At 35.8% G+C, this 21,914-nt stretch overlaps 1 protein-coding gene, 1 long non-coding RNA gene and 1 other non-coding gene across 3 annotated transcripts; 1 reads left to right on the top strand and 2 right to left on the bottom strand.

Moving 5' to 3' along the window:
- Positions 1–793: 793 nt before the first annotated feature.
- LOC130591307 (uncharacterized) lies at positions 794–1,059 on the bottom strand. The gene is made up of 2 exons (XR_008969157.1): positions 1,001–1,059; positions 794–870 (listed from the first exon to the last, which is right to left on the bottom strand). It is a non-coding gene; the product is annotated as an uncharacterized LOC130591307 (long non-coding RNA).
- A 38-nt stretch (positions 1,060–1,097) lies between these two features.
- Positions 1,098–5,972, bottom strand: LOC104890347 (uncharacterized). The gene is made up of 3 exons (XR_008969156.1): positions 5,812–5,972; positions 2,753–2,857; positions 1,098–2,169 (listed from the first exon to the last, which is right to left on the bottom strand). It is a non-coding gene; the product is annotated as an uncharacterized LOC104890347 (transcript).
- A 5,660-nt stretch (positions 5,973–11,632) lies between these two features.
- On the top strand, positions 11,633–21,110 carry LOC104890350 (topless-related protein 3). The gene is made up of 24 exons (XM_010675802.4): positions 11,633–12,147; positions 12,566–12,745; positions 12,849–12,962; positions 13,883–14,041; positions 14,275–14,449; positions 14,540–14,672; positions 14,964–15,079; positions 15,209–15,344; positions 15,435–15,544; positions 15,801–15,867; positions 15,973–16,043; positions 16,119–16,214; positions 16,314–16,406; positions 16,659–16,786; positions 16,908–17,142; positions 17,245–17,412; positions 17,903–18,040; positions 18,118–18,228; positions 18,318–18,497; positions 18,591–18,719; positions 18,803–18,898; positions 19,384–19,566; positions 19,660–19,835; positions 20,581–21,110. Exons 1-24 carry the CDS (start codon positions 12,068–12,070, stop codon positions 20,795–20,797), a joined length of 3,291 nt encoding a protein of 1,096 aa, XP_010674104.2. The 5' UTR covers positions 11,633–12,067; the 3' UTR covers positions 20,798–21,110.
- Positions 21,111–21,914: the final 804 nt, after the last annotated feature.

Here is a 21,914-nt window from a genome sequence, read left to right as displayed (position 1 = left end):
TGCTATCAACGCTAGACGTTTTCAAACTCGTGCTATTAACGCTAGACGTTTTCAAACTCAAATTGTAGTTGGCTTCCGACGAGGTCGCGGGTCATTCGGGAGGGAGGAAAGTTGTGTTCCAACGAGGCCATGAGTCGTTCGGGAGGGAAACTTTTGCAAATAAGCTCACGTAAGTAGCACGTGATGATCAAACAACAATTTAACGGTCAAACTTAACTAAAACTATTAAGTGGTAGTATATTGTAAAGATTTTGCTAAAGGCAGCTTTATGAAAATAATAATTCAAAAGATATTTTTTTGAAAAAAAAAAAAGTTATAAAAGGTTTTTTGAAAATTAAATTTTTTTTTGGGGTAATTTCAGTTGTGTTTAGTTGTAGGTAGTGCAGATCACTCATGGCAAAAATTAAAGGATAGAATCATGGGGAAAAGGAAAAATAATTGTTTCAAATTTCTTTTACATATAGTGATATAGATTCCACATACAATCTACTAATGTAGTAGAGCCTAGTCGCCCAGATCACAGATCACATGAATTATGACATATAAATGTTTCGTTGACTGTATATCAAGCGTTGTCAATTTGTTTTTTCGCCTAGTTTCCTAACATTTTCTGTTCCTCACAGTGATCTTTGATTTGTATGATACAAGTTACAACCTCCTTGTGGAGTACTTGCATCTCTACCCTTAGTCACTCGGTGTACTTCAGGAACTCCAGGTGTTCTTTCTAGCCTGGCCGGCTGGCCCTCGCGACATGGTCTTCTTTCCAGATCATTGACTACGTGCTTCGAAGGCCTTACAATAACCAAAATTTAATAGATCCTAATTAATCTGAGAACATGGCATGCATTGTTCAACAAAATGTTCCTCATCCTGCACAACAAGAATCACTGGATCATAATATTTCATAATTATTCATATAACCCTTGGTTAGCAGCAATAAAGTAAATTGATAATCGATGTTCTTGGCTTTTGCATTTCGGCTTGTATCATCTGGACCAACCTTCTGTTGTTCAGCAGGATTCTTCAGCACATCCTCTATTGTCAACTGCAATAAACCAAAATATGATTAGTAAAGAAAAGATGGTTCTCTTCTTCAAACTGAGGATTTTACATAGTACTTTTGATCGAATTGCATTACCACTCCACATAATGTAGAACCAGCATACATTAAGAGTGTATGGAAAAACTTGCATGTCACAGTTCACAACTATAGGTAACAAACAGGGTGTTCATATTGGGTTCGGAGTGGGTCAAATTTTCACTTTGTTTATTGTGATTTGTGATAAATTATCACTAGCAGTCATTAGTATTAATGTCGGGTTTGATCAGTTTCGGTTCGCATTATAAGTGGGTCACGAAATCTGGGTGATGTTCAGGTTCGGGTCAGGTAATTGGATTGGATATGAGATACTGGTCAGTTTCCCCAACTAGAGGGGGAAAGGACTACAGCAGATACTTTCTGTCAAAAAAAGAAATCTACAGCAGATTTATGACTTACCAAATGTAATAGCAAAAAAATCTGCTTCTTGCGAAGTTTCAATAGTCTCGAACTAGCCATGTATTCTGCTTTCAAGGCAGCTATCTCTTTCTCATGTCCTACTATTGTCTTCTCTTTTCTCATGTCCTACTATTGTCTTCTCTGTTTCAGACCGAGGGGGCTGCATAGCAATTATCTTTCATATCGCCTCGCACTCTTCCTTGTATTTTCTCTTGATCTTGCTGGCTTCAAGTTCTTTAGACCTTCAATTTCTGCCTGGACCTGATCTTTTAACTCACTAAAATATTCTTTCTCCCTCAAATTTGCATAAACACTGCTTTGCTTTTCAATAATGGAACCTCCAAAATGGTAAGCTCTTGCAGAAAGGCCTTCATGAGTCTCTCTAATCATCGTAGCTTTCTGCATTCCTCTCGTATTCACTGACATCGGCAGTAAATTTCTTTTGGTCGTGATTGCTTGTGTGAGAAGCCTGAGCTCATGGTGTTAAAACAAGGCCCACATCGTATCGTATCGCCTGTGTCGTAAAGGTTTTCAAATCTACCAAGCCGATACTACCCGCATCGTAAAAGTGTAAAAAAAACGTTTGAGCCGATATTTGGCGGTACAACAACCATCCCCGCTCACGGATCACCGACCGTCACCATAATCGTGATGGAAATCACATTTTCGACCTATTCCTAGGGGTGTAAGTTCGGTTTTTGGTTTGGTTTTAGGTCAAAACCAAACCAAACCGAAATAAATTCGGTTTTGAAATTTCCAAACCAAATCCAAACCGAAATTCGACTCAATCCAAACCAAACCAAACCAAAATATGAACCAAAAACCAAACCAAACCAAACCAAACCGGATTTTTTTATCTTTCAAAATCCAAACCAAAACAAACCAATTTTTTTTCATATTCCAAAATCCAAACCAAACCGAAATGAAATTAAATCAAACCAAGATAAAAACCAAACCGAATTCAAACCAAACTTTCTGATAATTTGTATTTTAAGTGACAATATTTTTGTATTTTCGTAATTAATACTAAAAAAAAGAAACACAAAAAAATAATAGACAAAATTCGTATGTTAAGTGACAATAATTCGGTTTTTTTGGTTTTTCAAAACCAAAACCAATCCAATCCGAAAAACCGAAAAAATATTTTTTTTGAATCCAAACCAAACCGAATTTAAAAAAAAACCAAACCAAATTACTAATTCGGTTTGGTTTGGTTTGGTTTTCGATTTTTAACCAAATAACTTACACCCCTACCTATTCCTGTGCTTTATAATTGCATCATCTTCATAAGGAACAAAAGCACAGTGAGCAGTCATTGCATCTCCCTTGCCGACAATCCTTCTTCCAGCATTACAAAAGCTGAAAGAACATGAAGGTGAAAATAGATGTATAAACGAAGCCATTAGGCAAAAGGATATAAAAGGCTTGCTAGTGGAAAAGGCAAATTTTAAATAAATTGCACGCTTGCAGGATATGTGTATAGAGCTGCAAATCAAACTTTGGTATACATTACCAATAGCAACAGCCTACAAGAACACAATCCTTTACACTCTGTCTGGATAGCAATGATGAGGGAAAGGTAGGGAGGGTAGGAGACGAAAAGGGGAGGGAAGAGAGAGCTTGCATTTTCCTTACAAATCTTTCCATTGGAAAGATTTGGTTTTACTAAGGTGGGAAGGAAACTGAATCCTTCCAATTCCCTAACCTTCCCTTACCCCGGTTTTCGCCAAACAAGAAATACTGAATCCATCGTTATCCCTTCTCTCACGTTCCCTCCAAAAATCCCTATCCAAACAAACTATTAAGGAAATAGAACAAACATTACTATGCATCCTCATGTTTTGATAAATTTCATCAAGCTCTCCTAATAGCAAACTAAGAGTTATACTTTGGTGCTATAATTTCCAATGACTAGAAACCAAATCTTATTGATCTCACAATTCTTATTCTTTTTTTTATAAGAAAACTTAAGCAATGCCCAGCAATCTCTACCAACTCACTCAAACTCCAACTATAAATTGGCAAGATGACCTCATACTGCTTCATGTTCCAACGAAATTGAAGGGAAAAGTATACTAGAGTTCACTACACATCAAAAAAAAAAAATGCCACTTCTGTTTTGCATAATTTCCTCCACTGGATCATAGGCTAATGTGAGTTACAAATCAAATATACATGTGCATACTTCTATATCAGTAATTTATATAAAGATATATACATGCCATCATACTCCACCCCTTGCCACACGAAAAAAGGGACGATAAGAGAAACCGAGTGATGTGATCCAACATTACAGGTAATGGGTGAGCCACAACTTGTCAGACTACCCTCCAGAAGTCATATAATTCAGATCAGGATGACAGAGTAAGCACACACAACAACCTCTGCATAACATGATACACTGTTCCGCTCAAAAAGATATATATGATACACGATTGGCAGGACTACCAAATTTTGTGAAATTTGCCAAAATCAGATTTGGAAAGGCAACAACACATTCTGGAATCTGTATGTTAGATATTCTATGTTTGCCATATGCATTCAGGGCCAGTTGACTTAACTAATTGAAATACTGCAATATTCAGTTAATATCAATTCCAATCAATGAAAAATCAGTTTAAATCACCAAAAAGGCAAAGACTAAATGTTAATCGGTAAAAATTAGTATTCGTGAGGAAAAATCAGTTCAAATCAGTACATCCAAGTTTTAATTACTAAAAAGCAATTATATCTACAAAAAGCATTTCAGTTCAGTTAATTACAGGTGAAGTGAACAAAGCCTGAGTAGTACGCAAAATTTATTCCTAATGCAAAGAAAATGAGAACTTGTTAGCAGTTAATAAAAAGGTGAGTCTGGACACATTTATGCTGAAAAAGTAGTTGTTGGTAGCTCAGAAGTCAAAGGGAGCAAAGAGATGGAAATATCGGGGTCTAGGCTAATCCCTCTGGTTAAATTTTCATTAAATCATTTATATTTGAGATACCATCCTCTACTGTATCCTCATTAATCTTGATTGACTTTTGACAGAAAAAATGGTACATAAACTCACTAAATATAGAGAACAAAAAATTTTTTTTGCTATGACCCTACTGGGTACATCAAGCTTTTTCCCTTCGGTCTAATGATCCTTTGATTTCACGACCGATCTATTATTAACTTCAGCAATTATCCAAGAAAACTGAGGAAAACTGCCATCTCGAATTTTACCTTAACGACAAGGGAAATTATTCTAGAGGTAAGCGAAGGTATAACAAATTCCTCATAATGGCCATGTTTTAAAGAATCGTAGAATGATAGAATCACAATAGCAATGAGATGACTATTTGCACTGTAATGTAACAGAACCATCAGAGGTAGTAGCAATCTATCTTCTACCTCAACCACAACAACTACTTTTCCTACCAAATTGATGAACCCTTTAACTTTAATCCAACTCAAGCTTAAACCAAACACCAAACAAGAGTTCCTCTCCTCACATAATTCTATTTTTCTCCATATCCCCTCTCTCATTTAGTGCTACATATGCGGTAATCGTGGTTCTCGAAAACAGCTTTATATTTTCTCATAACGGTAAATCTTTAACTAGTGGACATTCTCAAAATTAATTTCCTCAATCGTTCATATTTTCTCATTCACAACAATGATACTAAGTGTAAAGCAATCATATTATCCAAAAGGCACAACTTCCATTCTAGCATCAAACTTCTAAGTGTAATTTTTACATTGAATATTCTTCGGAATGAAAAGAACTTGTAACAAAAAATAAAATGAAGAAAACCTTAACCCCCACTCTTTAACCCATATGTTATCAAAATGTGGCATAACTAATCAATGCTGAAATGCAACAATATATTTCTCATTCGACTATTTTTCTTCTCTATTCTCTTTATAGGCCATTTATGAATTCAACGTCTACCCTAAATCATAACAGCACAACCCTAATTTTATCAAATTATGGCAACCCTTAAACATTTAAACGAAGATATCAAAGTTTCAACAGATTAACAGATACAATCGAAAACAAATGCAACTACAATCGTTCTGAACTTCTACAAAATCAGAAAACTGAGGAAACTACAAAACCCCAATATGCTTAGTTGAGTGCTGAATTAAACTGGGTCGTAGCTGAATTGACAAAATAGGAAAGGATGATATGTTTTGTAAATTGTAATCAATCGATGAAAGTTTTGAAACTATGAAACCCTAATTGAGAACTAAAGAGAAACGTGAATCTATAATAATGGAAGCACAATATAGTAGTGCAAGATCAGTGGACGTAATGATCAGAGAGGCAGCAGCACAGTAGGAGTACCTTTTTTACAGCTTCAGTTTAAGTTCACTCGATATCTCATATCTGACAGAGACTGATGAGCAAACAACTGGAGATATTCATATTTGGATGATGTATTTCTTTACTTGCCTCCTCTTTGTTTTGGTCTTGGACATCTTGTTTGATAGAAAGGAGAAATGGAAAGAAAAGAGGGTCTTGCTAAACGCCGCCCTAAAATTTCCAGTTTACGCCCTGTATTTTTATACATGGGTTGTATTTCCGTCCCTACATCTCTTTCATCCACAATAACTCCGGCAATTATTCCGGCTAACTTTCCGAGAACTCCGACAATTTTCCGGCAAACTTTCCGACGACAATATCTCCTGCACAATAAATCCGACAACTTTTCCGGCCACATTATTACATTATTAATATTAATTAAATTTTATAATTCTTTTAATACACAAAATCAGACTATATTGACTTAAAAAAAAGTGTCCAGACACCTAAATTAGGTGCCCGACCACAGGTTCAGGCACCTAATTTAGGTGCCTGACCACAGGTACAGGCACCTAAATTAGGTGCCCGAACCTGTGGTCAGGCACCTAAATTAGGCGCCCAACCACAGGTACAGGCACCTAATTTAGGTGCCTGACCACAGGTTCGGGCGCCTAATTTAGGTGCCTGATCACAGGTTCGGCGCATAATTTTAGGTGCCTGGACACTTTTTTTTAAGTCAATATAGTCTGATTTTTGTGTATTAAAAGAATGATAAAATTTCATTAATATTAATAATGCAATAATGTGGCCGGAAAATTAGTCGAAAAAGTTGTCGGAGTTAATGTCGCCGGAAAAATTGCCGGAGTTTTTGATGGGAGATCCTTGTTGATGGCAACTTTTTAGGCCACATTATTAATATTAATTAAATTTTATAATTCTTATAATACACAAAATCGGACTATATTGACTTTAAAAAAAAAATGTCCAAGCACCTAAATTAGGTGCCCGAACCTGTGGTCAGGCGCCTAATTTAGGTGCCTGACCACAGGTACAGGCACCTAAATTAGGTGCCCGAACCTGTGGTCAGGCACCTAAATTAGGCGCCCAACCACAGGTACAGGCACCTAAATTAGGTGCCTGACCACAGGTTCGGGCGCCTAATTTAGGTGCCTGACCACAGGTTCGGGCACCTAATTTAGGTGCCTGGACACTTTTTTTTTAAGTCAATATAGTCTGATTTTTGTGTATTAAAAGAATGATAAAATTTCATTAATATTAATAATGCAATAATGTGGCCGGAAAATTAGTCGAAAAAGTTGTCGGAGTTAATGTCGCCGGAAAAATTGCCGGAGTTTTTGATGGGAGATCCTTGTTGATGGCAACTTTTTAGGCCACATTATTAATATTAAATAAATTTTATAATTCTTATAATACACAAAATCGGACTATATTGACTTTAAAAAAAAATGTCCAAGCACCTAAATTAGGTGCCCGAACCTGTGGTCAGGCGCCTAAATTAGGTGCCCAACCACAGGTACAGGCGCCTAAATTAGGTGCCCGAACCTGTGGTCAGGCACCTAAATTAGGCGCCCAACCACAGGTACAGGCACCTAAATTAGGCGCCTGTACCTGTGGTTGGGCACCTAATTTAGGTGCCTGACCACAGGTTCGGACACCTAATTTAGGTGCCTGGACACTTTTTTTTTTAAGTCAATATAGTCTGATTTTTGTGTATTAAAAGAATTATAAAATTTCATTAATATTAATAATGCAATAATGTGGTCGGAAAATTAGTCGGAAAAGTTGTCGGGTTATTGTCGCCGGATTTACTATTGCCGGAAAAATTGCCGGAGTTTTTGATGGGAGATCCTTGTTGATGAAAGAGATGTAGTGAGGGAGTGATGGAGAGTAAAAAGAGTGAGGGAGGGTGAAAGAGAGTAGTATATTGAGTGTTAAAATATAAATACATGTATATGTATTTATACAGGGCGTTAGCAGGAAAATCTAGGGCGGCATTTAGCAAATGAGAAAGAAAATGAAGGAAAAGTTGTTAGTTTCCCATGTTTGATTCAAGAATAAAATTAACAGATTTTATCGGGTAACTTTGAGGTTTTTCAATATTCACCTCGTATTTTCGTGTTTTTCAAAATTCATCAAGTTTTCCTATGGTTTTGAGAAATCATCGTAATATACTTAATGACTAATGATCGTTAATGCTGTTAGTCAATTGTTTATGCCAAATTCTGATCAGGCAGAACTTAGCTGAGGATCTACAGCTAATGCAAATGCAGCTAGGGACAATAAAAGAAGCTAGCTACGAAATTAAAGAATAGCAGAAGAAGAGACAAAGACACCAAGAAATGGTGACGCGGAAAACCCCAAGAAAAAGGGTAAAAATCGCAGGTGGAATTGGGTCCACCAATCCACTATGTAAGAGAGTTACAACTTAAAGCTAACAGCTAGCAGCTTGTACTAGATACACTTGCGAATATTGTAAATGTAGAAGAGAAAGTATGAATGTAAAAAGCAATGTAAAGACTTATATTTTCCAGAGTATTTTCCCTTCTATTTATACTAGTACACTTTTTAAACGTTATTCCCCCATTTGAACGTTGCATAACAAACCCCCTAAGAAGGTGCCATAACTCCTAAAATCAAGGGAGATCTTCTCTTCTGCTTGCCAACTTTCATCCTATTTCTTTGGCATAACGGCCTACTTGACTTGGTCTTGGTCAGAATCTAATGTTTTTCCAACCGGATTATCTTGCATACTTCGTATTTGCCTGCTTTAGCTGCTATCTGATGCCTTCTAGCTGCGGTAAACACTCCACCTGCAGAGTTCAGCTTAGGAAAATATTTAGGACATAACATCAATAAAGTTAAATCAACCACTAACTAACCTAATTAAATCTAATGAAACCCAATTAAGCGCTAATTAACCTTCCTGAACCGTAACCTCCTAATCCATAACCCCTAACATTAATATCTCAACCCTAAATCTACCACCACCAACCCATCCCTGCAGCTCCCACCCAACATCGACATCACCGCCACCAACCGCATGAACCCACTCCCAGCACCTCCACCAATCTCACGGCCCCTACCAGCACCACCACCAACCCCCCTAGTACCACCAACAACCCCACACACTCCTTTTTAGTGTGTAGATTAAAAAAAAGCAATAGTGTGTATATTAAAAAGCAATAGTGTGTATATTAAAAAGCAATAGCGTGGGGTCCGGTGGTTGGGGTTGGGTCCAATTTAGTCGGGCAAAAGTTGAATAAAAAATTAACTTGGTTTACTGGTTTGCCAAGTCACGAGTTCCTAGGACCAAAAAATCGATTTAGTAAGCAAAGGTTGAATAATTCCAAAATAATCCAATGTTATAATTAACTTTGGCAGATCGGACAAAGGTGAATTATTTATGTCCAATTTTCCTACAAAGATATATTGGTACTAATTTATCTGATAGATGTAAAATTCACATCTTCAGTAGACACCAAAGAGTTATCATTAGTTGTTAACATTTCCCCCCACCCTTTTATACAATTTTACCTTTTCCTTCACATTCCCTCGTCCCTTACTCATTTCCTTCCATCTTTCCTTATTCTCTCATTCACCACTATTAGTGACAATTCTATTTTTTTAAAAAAATTCTATATTGTGATATATTTATATGTCCCTTGATTTTAATTATGAAAAATGCAGTTTGATGCAATTTGAATTGGATTTCGATATACTTATTTTCACTTCTAAGTTGAAGCTTCAACTATATTTAATCTCACATGACTCATAGTTCACGTTACAATATTCATAATACCTAATTGTTGACTCTAAATTAAAGTTACGTGCTCAAATGATTAGGAGCAATTAAAATAAATTGAAGTTCCATAATTATCGATTTATAATGGGGATGGTTCATCAAATATGCAAAGTAAAACTAAGTATATAAGAATTGAGTTAAAGAAAGAGATAATTAGTACAAGGGGTCCATGTTGAATGAGATTTAAATATAGTAAAATAACCTAAATTAAATAAACTGAGTAGCTGAAGTAGGAATTCATCGAGGGTAAGAAGACAACTTTTTTTACACCAACCAAAATAATATACACGACTATGATTCTTTTTTCTCACATTAGGCTATTCAATTATATAGGTTTTTATAATTTTGATGTTTTAATTCTTCGAAAAAAAATATAGTCATGTAGGGTTTTGTTTGATTCGTTTCAATGCGTACTTTATTTGTATATAGTCTATATAATTTTTACTAATATGTAACAAAAGACATCTAAAGTCAAATAAGTGCATTGACAAACCTACACAGTCAAAACATGCAATATTAAAAAAACATAAAGGAGGTGTATATATAGATGGGTAATATCACGTGAGAAGGCTCTTTACTTGAGAAATGAGAATGAATCTCAACCACAAAATTGGGTTAGAGTTACAACACTTGTTCATTAGAGCTATATCCCTCTAAAAAAAATTGATCCCCCCAATAAATAAATAAATAAATAAATAAATATATATATTCATTATCAATAATGTCTTGTAATTAGCAATATATGTATTCATTATCCTCAGTTGGTCTTGTAAGAGACCACATACTTTTAATACTAAACTAGACGACCCAAGCCCAATAATAGAAGAGAACATACCACATATTCTAATACAATGCCTAGTTAAATTTATTTAGGAACCCGTTTAATCTATTTCCTGATCAGATTAATCTATTTAGTAATGATATTCTCTAACCCATTTAATGACTACTTTAATCCGTTCGGTAAGATTAGCTAGTTATTTTTTGAAACTGTCTGTTGTAGTTCGATAATCAAGAAAACTAAGGAATGAGAAGATAAGGGATGACTAGGATAGTGTTAGGTTAGAGTAAATGAAATGAGCTTGTTACAAAAAGTCATTCTTCAATTATTCTAATTTTATGTTAAAATTAGACCGTCTATTTTAATAATTTGTGATTTCACAAATTATTATAATAGACGGTCTAATTTTAATATAAAATTAGACAACCCAAGCCTACATTCGCCAAAGAATCCCATTCCATTTCTCTCTAACCTAACACTTTTTATAGGTATCTTGCACCATCCTAGTCGTCCATTCTCTTCTCCTTCTCTTGTTTTCCTTTGAATATCGAATTACAACAAACAATGTTATTGATTGAATTATGGGATGAATTAAACTAGTTACTAAAATAAACTAAATCAGTCACTAAATGAATCAAAGAATGTTATTACTGAATAGATTGAGCTGATCACTATATATATTAAAATGATCATTAAATAAATTAAAGTAGTTACTATATTAAGAAAGATGGTCCATTATCTTTTTAACATTAAACTTGAACCGCGCCTACTTATAAATTAAAAGTAGACAGTCTCTTATAAGACTAACTGTTTTATTCTTGAGTTAAGAGGGGTATATGAAGATTCAAACCATTTTAAAACAATGAATTCAAATACATACAACTTATTAGATAAAATCTAGATTAGGTGAAGAAATAACCTTGAATATTGGCCATATAGTATAGTCGTGTAGACCGTACTGTATTGAACTTATTACACGGGCCACGAGTTAACACCACTTTCCCCGCACAATCAAAACAAACACGCAATATATCACGTAAAAAAAACAAAAACTCAAGATCCAGAAAAAAAAGAAAAAGAAAAAACAGTAGTAGTCAAAAAAATGGACGTTTATAGCGAATATTCAACTCAATTTTGAGTTAGTGGTTTGAAATCCGGTAGTACTACTTAACTTTATCTAAAATCACACGCAATGATAGCCTCTCAAACACCACTTATCACCTTATCATATAATCCCTACAACTTATCACTCTGCAATAAGATAAGACGTATAACTTATCAAGAGAGAGAAAATGTAGAAAAAGGAAAGAACTTTAGCTTTATTTAAGCTTTCTCTCTCTTCTTACAACCCACACCCCCACCACCTTTATCTTCCTTTCTCTCTCCTCCGCTCTTTCTTATATAGAGTAGTTTCCGTCTTTCTTAGCCTTCCTTATCAAGCTTTGAAACCCTAGAATTTCTCGAAGTTTGAGCCTCCATAAACTCTTTCTTCTTCTTTTTTACCCCCTTTTTAAGCTAATATTTATAATAAACCCTAGAAATTGTGAGCTTTAAATGCGATTCTTTTTTGTATCTATGTTTTGTAGTACTTGATTTTTTGGTGTGAGAAGGAAGTTTTTGTTGTTGGGTTTGTGATCTAAGAAGTGAAATTTGGGGGTTTTATTTGATCTGGATTTCTGGATTATTTCGCCCAAAAAATGTCGTCGTTAAGTAGGGAATTGGTGTTTCTCATACTCCAATTCCTTGAAGAAGAGAAATTTAAGGAATCTGTTCACAGGTATTTTTTCGTACTCTGTTTATTATTTAAAAATGAGTTTTATTTATTTATTATTTTTAAATTTTTAAATTTCGTATCTTGGGTTTTTCCGCGGAGAAATTATTCAAAAGAATGTAAAGGAAAGATATGAGCTGTTTTTTTGGGAGTTAGGAAGCCGTTGGAGGTCGAATTTTGAATTTGTAGATTAGGGTTTTGGATGAAATGGTTGAATGTTGTTATGAAGGGTTTTGGAAATGTTGATGTAGTAATTTAATTGAATTTTTGGTAAATGGGGTAGGCTTGAATTTCATTTATTGGAGCTCGAATTTTGAATTTAGTTAGGGTTTTGGATGAAATGGTTGAATGTTATTATGAAGGGTCTAGAAATGTTGATGTAGTAATTTGATTGAATTTTTGAATTTTTGGTAAATGAATAAAGGCTTGAACAAGAATCAGGGTTTTTCTTCAACATGAAGTACTTCGAGGAGAAAGTTCAAGCAGGAGAGTGGGAAGAGGTTGAGAAGTATTTGTCTGGGTTTACTAAAGTGGATGATAACAGATACTCTATGAAGATATTCTTTGAAATTAGGAAACAGAAGTATTTGGAAGCTCTTGACCGGTATGTTTTTTTTTTGTGTTTCATCGAATTGAGTAAATTATCGTCATTCTGTTGTTGCTTGAATGTGAATTTGGTGTTATTAACATTGGTTTGATTTTCTCAGGCAAGACAAATCTAAGGCTGTTGAGATACTTGTTGGTGACTTGAAAGTATTTTCAACATTTAATGAGGAGCTCTATAAGGAAATAACGCAACTACTAACTCTTAATAATTTCAGGTTTGTTCTACTGACCTTATGTAGGAAGTAATAACATTTATGTTGGTGATAGTAGACTTGGTAATATATTGGTGTGAGATCAATTTGAATCCCGTCTACATGACTGCTCTTTCTGGCTTTCTGTACACCTTAAAAGAAGTAACTGTTACTACAATTATGGAAAGGAGGTCAATTTGAATAATTTGTTTTGAAGTTTAGGTAATTTGCATATAGAAAGTAACTCTATAAAAAGCAATGGATCTCTAAGGATAACGGTTGCTGCTTTCGGAAGAAGACAATTTTGGGTGCCTAACGGACTCCCCATCACTGCTCTTGGTGGGTGTCTATTTGGCAATTGTTAGGTGGACCTGGGAGCGCTCCTTAGTTGATGTGGCAAATGTCCAAGGATGGAATATGGATTCTTTATCCTTTGGATTGATGCTGATTGCTGCATCACTTGAGAGCATGAAGTCTTGCGTGCAATAGTATTGTAGATTCTCAACCTTTAGAGTCAATGGGTTAATAGTCTTAATACTATTATATTGTATTTCTGATTTTATTTTTATAGTTGTAGGTAATTGGATGGTTTTACAATGAGTTTGTGGATATGTACAGTAGTCTATGCAATTGAGTTGCTTTCTATTATAGATGATGACTAATAATGATTCATGTTATTAGTTGGCTGAGCCATGGTACTTTTGCTATCTATATGCCATCAATGAAACATCCGATAATGTTTTACCTCAATGTATATATCATGCAAGACAAGTTCTAGGTGGCTGCAGTCAGACCCCGAGACCTAATGCCCTAATATATGTCCTTATATCCTGAAAATGTTGGGGTTCTCGTAATACTTAAGAATGTCTTAATATATGCGTTCGTCCGTTGATTGCTTGGATAATCTCAAGATCATAATTGTGAATTTTCTGGGTGTACTTCAGGGAAAATGAGCAGCTTTCTAAGTATGGTGACACCAAAACAGCTCGTAATATAATGTTGGTAGAGCTTAAAAAGCTGATAGAAGCAAATCCACTTTTCCGTGACAAGCTGGTGTTTCCCACTTTGAGATCATCAAGACTGCGTACACTAATTAATCAAAGGTAATAGTTTTAGGTGGTGAGTTTATAGGGTTGTTATGGTGATTGGCTGCCTAGTTGGATTCTTCTTCTTTTTGGGTGTGACTCACTTTAGGAACAAATGATCTATTTGGTCATTGCTTTGGTTGTATGGGCCAGTTTTTTTTTGTTCTTCTTCATATATGAATGAAATAGTACTGTCAGAGAAGAGTGTAAATATTTGGTATCAGAATTGTTGAGTCTTGGATTTGGTGCAGCTTGAATTGGCAGCATCAGCTTTGTAAGAATCCTAGACCAAACCCAGATATTAAGACATTGTTCACTGACCACACATGCAATCCTCCAAATGGCGCCGTTCCACCCGCGCCTGTAACTCTTCCAGTTGCTGCTGTTGCAAAGCCTGCTGTTTATACACAGCTCGGAGCTCATGGTGTATGTTTTCTACAAATACAATCTCTAGCTAGAATTATTTCCTCAAGAGTTTGTTTGATATTGCCAAATATTCATATATATTTCTTGCAGCCATTTCAACCTACCGCTGCAGCAGCTGCCGCTAGTGCTAATGCTTTGGCTGGCTGGATGGCAAATGCATCATCCTCTTCTGTTCAAGCAGCAGTTGTGACTGCATCATCCATTCCCGTTCCCCCAAATCAAGGTTGGCATTTCTTGTAATCCAGGTCTTTGAAGATTAATACATGGAATTGTAATGAAGCCTACTGAAAATGGTTGAGAGGCTTCCTGCTAATGGAACTTCTTATCTCATAAATCTTCGAATAATCTTCTTTGTTAATGTAGTTTGCACTTCCATAGACAGCTTGTAGCTGAAAAAGGTGGCACTTTGTAGTTAAGAAGATTAACTTATTATTCAGTTTGAATTCTGCACTTCTGCTTGTTGACTTCTTTTCCCTCTTCTGAGCTTAATTGATGCACCTTTTCTTTTGAGTAGTCCCAATTCTCAAAAGGCCAAGAACACCACCTGCGACACTTGGCATGGTTGATTATCAAAATCCTGATCATGAACAGCTGATGAAGCGTCTTCGCCCTGCACAATCTGTGGAGGAGGTAAATGCTCTGTTTTGGGGCTTATTTTATGGATAGTTCACATAGGTTCAAATTCTCAGTATGCTAATTTTCTCCTTTGGGTGCTTTCTTAACTGACTTTTGCCTTTTATCTAATGGCTTGACATTCAGGTTACTTATCCAACACCCCGCCATCAAACCCCTTGGTCGCTGAATGACCTCCCAAGAACTGTGGCTTTTACTTTGCACCAAGGCTCTGTTGTCACAAGCTTGGATTTCCATCCCTCACATTCCACATTGCTGATTGGTATGAAAGCTATTCAATCGATTACCTCTTGTGTTTCCATAAATGCATTTTTCTTTTGATGTCTTATGCCAACTTGGATGTTTATTCTAGTTGGTTCGTCTAACGGAGAAATTACACTTTGGGAGGTGGGATCACGTGAGAAGCTGGTCTCAAAGCCATTCAAAATTTGGGACATGGCTTCGTGCTCTTTACAATTCCAGGTTAATATCTCAGCTTGTAGTATATCTCTTGTTCAGTATGTGCATCTCTTGTTCTAGTTTATCCTGCAATACCTTTATATATATGTATGTGCTTAAAATTCAGTTACTTTGTATGAGACTATGAGCTGCTTTTGAGACAATTATCTGGAAAATTTACTGGTTATTGTGAAAAATGAACCGTATTCTCATGACCACGTGCTTCTGTAATTAAAAAAGTCCAGTCTGCGGAGTCTAATGATCTTTAGTTGTTTTGCAGGCTGTCTTTTCCAAAGATGCAATGTCTGTAAATCGTGTAGCATGGAGTCCTGATGGGAATTATGTGGGTATGTAAGTTCTTTAACAGGCTTCAAGCTTATTCTTTTTTTTTTTTTTTAATATTTATAATTTTCATTTTTTTTGTATCATGATATATTGGTTACATGATGCAGGAACTGCCTTTTCTAAGCATCTGGTCCATTTGTATGGTTATGGATCTCATGATCTTCGACAACAATTGGAGGTGAGTGAGTATTTACTGTTTGTTTAGCTGAAGTCTTGTGCATAATAATTGACTTTTTCTATCTGAAACCTGCAGATTGATGCCCATGTTGGCGGGGTGAATGATCTTGCTTTTTCTTATCCTAACAAGCAACTCTGTATTCTAACATGTGGAGATGATAAACTGATTAGGGTAAGAGTGGAGTAAATTTTGAACTTTTGACAGAATTTCAGCATGCTGGTGATGATGTCCTTATGCCCCTTCTAAGTTCTAAGGCTTGTTATGAAACAGGTGTGGGATTTATCTGGAAGAAAAATATTTAATCTTGAAGGCCACGAAGCACCTGTATACTCTATATGCCCTCACCACAAGGAGAATATCCAGGTATATTAGCCAATAGCTCTGATATTGAAAATGGTGTTTGAGTAGTAGCCTGTAGGTCTGCTGATCAGAATATCTATTGCTGCTCAATAAAAAATGCTACTGTGTAGGGGATTTAGATTGTACTCTATTATGTATCTGGTGAATTTATGAATTGATCTGATTGATGATGAATTTGTACGGAACTATCGATAAGATACTGTACTGCTTCCTGTTCAAATAGCATTATGTTTTTGTGCTTCCTTTTCTTCCCAGTTCATTTTTTCAACTGCATCTGATGGGAAGATTAAAGCTTGGCTATATGATAATACGGGTTCTAAAGTAGACTATGATGCCCCTGGACACTGGTGTACTACAATGCTTTACAGTGCTGATGGTACTAGGTAAAGATATGATACTATTCTATTTCCAGCTAATCTGATTTTCTTTATCTAAATGTAAGACATAATATGAATCTGTGGTGTCATGTGATGTTTTAGCTACAATTGACCCTTTCTGTTGCAGATTATTTTCATGTGGAACAAGTAAAGAGGGAGAATCTTTCCTGGTCGAGTGGAATGAGAGTGAAGGGGCTATAAAAAGGACATACACTGGATTTAGGAGGAAGTCAAACGGTGTTGTGCAATTTGACACGACACAAAATCATTTTCTAGCTGCTGGGGAAGATCATCAAATAAAGTTTTGGGACATGGATAATGTCAGCATCCTCACTCATATAGATGCAGAAGGAGGGCTGCCTGTAAGTATATTTGAATTTCCTACATAAGATAAAAATCTCCCCCCACCAAAAGAAAAAGAAAAAGAAAAGGAGATGCTGATCATGTTGCAAATTGTGTTTCAGAGTCTTCCACGTTTGAGATTCAACAAGGAAGGGAACCTTCTTGCTGTCTCCACCGCAGATAATGGAATCAAAATACTTGCAACTGCAGCTGGTCTTCAATCACTGAGGACTGTGGAAGCCCCATCGTTCGAAGCATTGAGGACACCTATTGAGGCTGCTGCAATTAAGGTTACATTCAATGACCTGATTCTTTTAGAGCGATGGACTGCTGTGTTAATGTTATTATTATCTGTACTAATTGGAATTTTTTTGAGGCCATGACTAATAAACTTGGTAAGAGTAGATAGTATATTGTGGATTTTCTCTGTGGCTGTTTAGTTTCACTTCAGTCACTAATATTAAATGTTGTGTGGGGGTTTGAAGTGGAAAAAAGATTATGGTGATCCCCTTCGACTTCCCGGATATGCCATCTTCATTTCGCGCAAGATTCTACTGGACACATATCTGTTTTGATTAGGATGAGGGCTTTGTTGGAGTCAATGGTTTTGATGTGGCACTGAATATAAATATGTGTAGATAAGAAACATAGACAATTTATTAACTGTCAAGATTCCCTTGTACAGATGACCGAAAGCTCCTGCTTTTGAATTATATTCTTTCTATACTAGCTCTTTACCTCACTGTATGTAGCTTAGTGATGCCTACCCTTTTCCCTCAGAATGAAAGCATGGAAAAAGCGAGGATAGCAGAAGAGGCAATTGAAACTAAAATCAGACCTTGGCAGTTGACTGAAATTGTGGAGCCTGCCCAATGTAGGCTAGTGACTTTACCAGAAAGCACGGAAAGTTTCAGCAAGGTTTGTTGATTGACACTCTGAAATCACACATCATCTCACAGAATTTCAATTAGTAATCTGAATATTGCATGCTCCAGGTTGCTCGACTTCTTTACACCAATAATGGTGTTGGGATCTTGGCCCTTGGTTCAAATGGCATCCAGAAGTTGTGGAAATGGAGTCGCAATGAGCAAAACCCTAGTGGGAAGGTAATGGTTGAAGTATAACGTTTTCTACTCGTTACTAAATAAAGCTTAGATTTGAGAATAAGGTTGCTGAAATTGGTGGGTTTTTAAAGGCCACTGCCAGTGTGATTCCTCAGCATTGGCAACCAAACAGTGGTCTTCTTATGACTAATGATGTCTCAGGTGTAAACCTTGAAGAAGCTGTACCATGTATTGCACTTTCGAAGAATGACTCATATGTAATGTCAGCCGCTGGTGGAAAGGTGTCATTGTTCAATATGATGACATTTAAGGTATGCATATTGATGATTTTGCAACATTTGCTTTGCTGAGTTACCGCAATAGTTTAGCTTAATCATTTGAAATATATTGTTCTGTATTTTCAGGTTATGACAACATTCATGCCTCCTCCGCCTGCTTCAACATTCTTGGCATTCCATCCCCAAGACAACAATATAATAGCCATTGGAATGGAGGACTCAACAATTCACATTTATAATGTTAGAGTAGACGAGGTAAGTTTTTCCATATGTAGAGAGCAGAGTAACTCCTTCAGTCTTTTCCTTTATCAGTATAATCTTACATAACTTTTTCTTAGGTGAAATCAAAACTGAAAGGCCATGCAAAGCGCATAAGTGGTTTAGCATTTTCAACCAATCTTGGTATCCTAGTATCATCTGGTGCTGATGCTCAAGTAAGGCATTAGTATTTCTTTTGGAAACATAGTGTAATTTTTGATGTTAGCTTTTGCCAATGTTTTTGAGAATCATGTTGAAGTGAAGAAATACTGGAGTGACTAACTATGTCACTAGTGATGGGATCTACACATGAAATGTTGTAGGGTCTAGTTGTTTCTTCACTACTATTATATTTCTTCTGATCTTCTGTCTCTTTTGATTTTGCCATTAGAGTTAAGTTTGCTGTGTATAGGCACAGTTTACACTTGGAGACTGATTACTAGTGTCATAAGCAGGATATTTTTGTCTGCTCCTAATATGGAAAAATGATAAATATATTAGAATTTGAAACTTCTCATTTACAGTGTGGAATGAAGCAAGCATGAAGAAGGTCGTAGTTAAACCCTTTGGCAAATTAGAGTGAATTTCATGACTATAACACTAGACATAGTATGCTTTAACTATTATCCTAGTATCTCTAACTAAGGACATACTTCCATAGCTGTGTGTCTGGAGCATTGATACCTGGGAGAAGAGGAAGTCTGTTACAATACAACTTCCAGCTGGTAAGCCGGCTGCAGGTGATACTCGAGTCCAATTTCATTCTGATCAAACCCGTTTGCTGGTATTCCATGATACACAGCTGGCAATATATGATGCCTCTAAAATGGAATGCATCAGACAGGTATAAGATTGTTTTTTTCAAGATAATTTGTTTTTGTACTCTCTAGGTTTTTGATGGCCGGTTGTGATTCTTCTGTGCCTTCTATAATTGCAGTGGATCCCCCAGGGTATACTGTCCGCACCGATATCCTATGCAGCATACTCATGCAATAGCTTGATAATTTATGCTTCCTTTTCTGATGGCAACGTTGGAGTTTATGATGCTGATACTTTGAAACTTAGATGCCGTATTGCCGCATCAGCATTCCTATCTCATGCTCAATTGAATGGGTGAGTTGAAGAATTTTCAATCTATGATGTTTGCTTATTTTGTTTCATTGTGCTAGCATATGGTGATGTGACAAAAATAATCTTTATGATCTGAAGTGTGATAATTCCATTTCATCAAGAATCTAATCATTATAATCATAGTTTAAAAGTTTCCCTTGTTAGTAACAGAACTTCATTGCATGTGTAAACATGGTGGCAAACCTGGACAAACTTAATACTACCTCCGTCCCAATTTATTTGCTACATTTTGCCATTTAGGTGTGTCCCAATTTATTTGCTACATTTGCAACTATTTCCATATATAGTACATAGGTCCCACACTTTATTTACAAATTTGTCATCACTCATTCCTTGATTTTTGTAAATATTTCCATATATAGTACATAGGTCCCACAATTTACCTATTTGCTTTTTTGTTAATTCTTGTTATGGCAATGGTCCCCACTCCCTCCTTGGTCTTTGTGATAAAGCAAATGTAGCAAATAATTTGGGACGGAGGGAGTAACAAGAACAAGCAAATTATGTGATAGAGGGAGTAGTATAATGAAAAAATTATGAAGTTCTGTTGTTTTCTTTGCTTTGTAGCCTGTCATGTACAATTCTTTATGTTTATAATATTCATCGAAGATAGCTAAGTGTCACTGAAATGTTGACGTATGAATGCCAGATTTGAAGTGTTGACTGATCTATGAAGCTTTTTACTTGTTGCCTTTATCTCATCTCTCTTTCCTTTACCATGTCATAGGAGCCAAATTTTGTATCCACAAGTGGTAGCTGCCCATCCACAGGAACCCTTTCAGTTTGCTGTAGGGTTGAATGATGGAACCGTTAAAGTGGTAGAGCCGACAGAGTCAGAAGGCAAATGGGGAGTGAGTCCGCCTGTTGATAATGGGATGCTAAATGGCAGAACAGCCTCGTCGTCTGCCACAAGCAGTCACACTCCTGATCAGGTACAAAGATGAAAGTCGTGGGAAGTCTTGTACATGTACAAATCCGAAAATTCATTATTTTGTGTATTACAACATCTGTTTAGTGTTTAGAGTTTAGGATTTGTGGTCTTCAGATAATGTTTTCTCAGCAGGAACGCGTAGTCTTTAGACATAATTGGTTAGAGAGGGGCATTCTTGTATCATTGTCTCTTGTCCAATTGAAATTGCACTGAAATCTGTATTTAGATATTGTATATTAGTTTTGTCATCCTAATCAATGTATCAGAAGTCATTCCTATTAGAAGTTCAGATGAGCAAATTGCTCAAGAAAACGATCGTAAAAGTACATCATATTTGCCATCTAGTTGCCAAGAACAAGTAAAGGTATATTGAGTTCTGGTGGATTATTTTTCCAAGCCATCGAGGTACTTCAATTGAGCTGAGGGCAGATAATCAATTGATTGGGATTCTAGAGATCAGTATGTGGCACTGCACCTTTCTTATGGTCTTACAATTTATTATGGTCTTACCGAGAAAGTATACTCCCATATCCGGTATGCGGAAACTTTTCTCATACCAGATACTTGATATGATTAGATGTAACTCAGATATGATTTAATAGCTAATTGATATGATAAGATATTGTTAGGATATGATATATGATTTCAACTAACAAGTCCCCCCCAAAAAAAAAAAATAAGAAAAACAAAAAAATTATAATTTTTTAATTACTTTTGTCATCAAAATTACATAAATGTCATGATATTGGCACATACCCTGTATGGGAATATCATTGCTCTGGTCTTACCATTTATTTTAGTTGTTACCATTCTTTTAAAGGAAAGTCTTTCACGGTACCTACATCATTTATAATCAACTACTAAACAAGCCGTATAGGATATTATATCTATCATCTCTCAATTCTTACATTACTAGAATTTTTTGCACGCGATGCGTGCTTGAATTTTTTCTGAACATAAACTCAATTTTCTTCGACATAAAAGTCAAAATTTGAACATTAGACATACGAAGTATAATTGTTTTTAGTTGCAAATTTTGATTGGTTTAGTTTCTGTCACTTAAGTCTCTCACATTCTTTTTGTTTTTTACTTTTCAAAGTTAAATTCTATGAATAAAATAGAATTTTTTT

This window comes from Beta vulgaris, chromosome 4 (assembly GCF_026745355.1).
Source record: "Beta vulgaris subsp. vulgaris cultivar EL10 chromosome 4, EL10.2, whole genome shotgun sequence".
NCBI lineage: Eukaryota > Viridiplantae > Streptophyta > Magnoliopsida > Caryophyllales > Amaranthaceae > Beta > Beta vulgaris.
This window is presented reverse-complemented; position numbering and strand designations above follow the sequence as displayed.

What these genes read in the sequence shown, in the direction of transcription:
- LOC104890350 (XM_010675802.4), top strand. Translation starts at nt 12,068, where the DNA reads ATGTCGTCGTTAAGTAGGGAATTGGTGTTTCTCATACTCCAATTCCTT. An exon ending in CGTACACTAATTAATCAAAG is followed by an intron (nt 14,042 to 14,274) that starts GTAATAGTTTTA and finishes GATTTGGTGCAG; the next exon opens with CTTGAATTGGCAGCATCAGC. An exon ending in TCCTGATGGGAATTATGTGG is followed by an intron (nt 15,868 to 15,972) that starts GTATGTAAGTTC and finishes TACATGATGCAG; the next exon opens with GAACTGCCTTTTCTAAGCAT.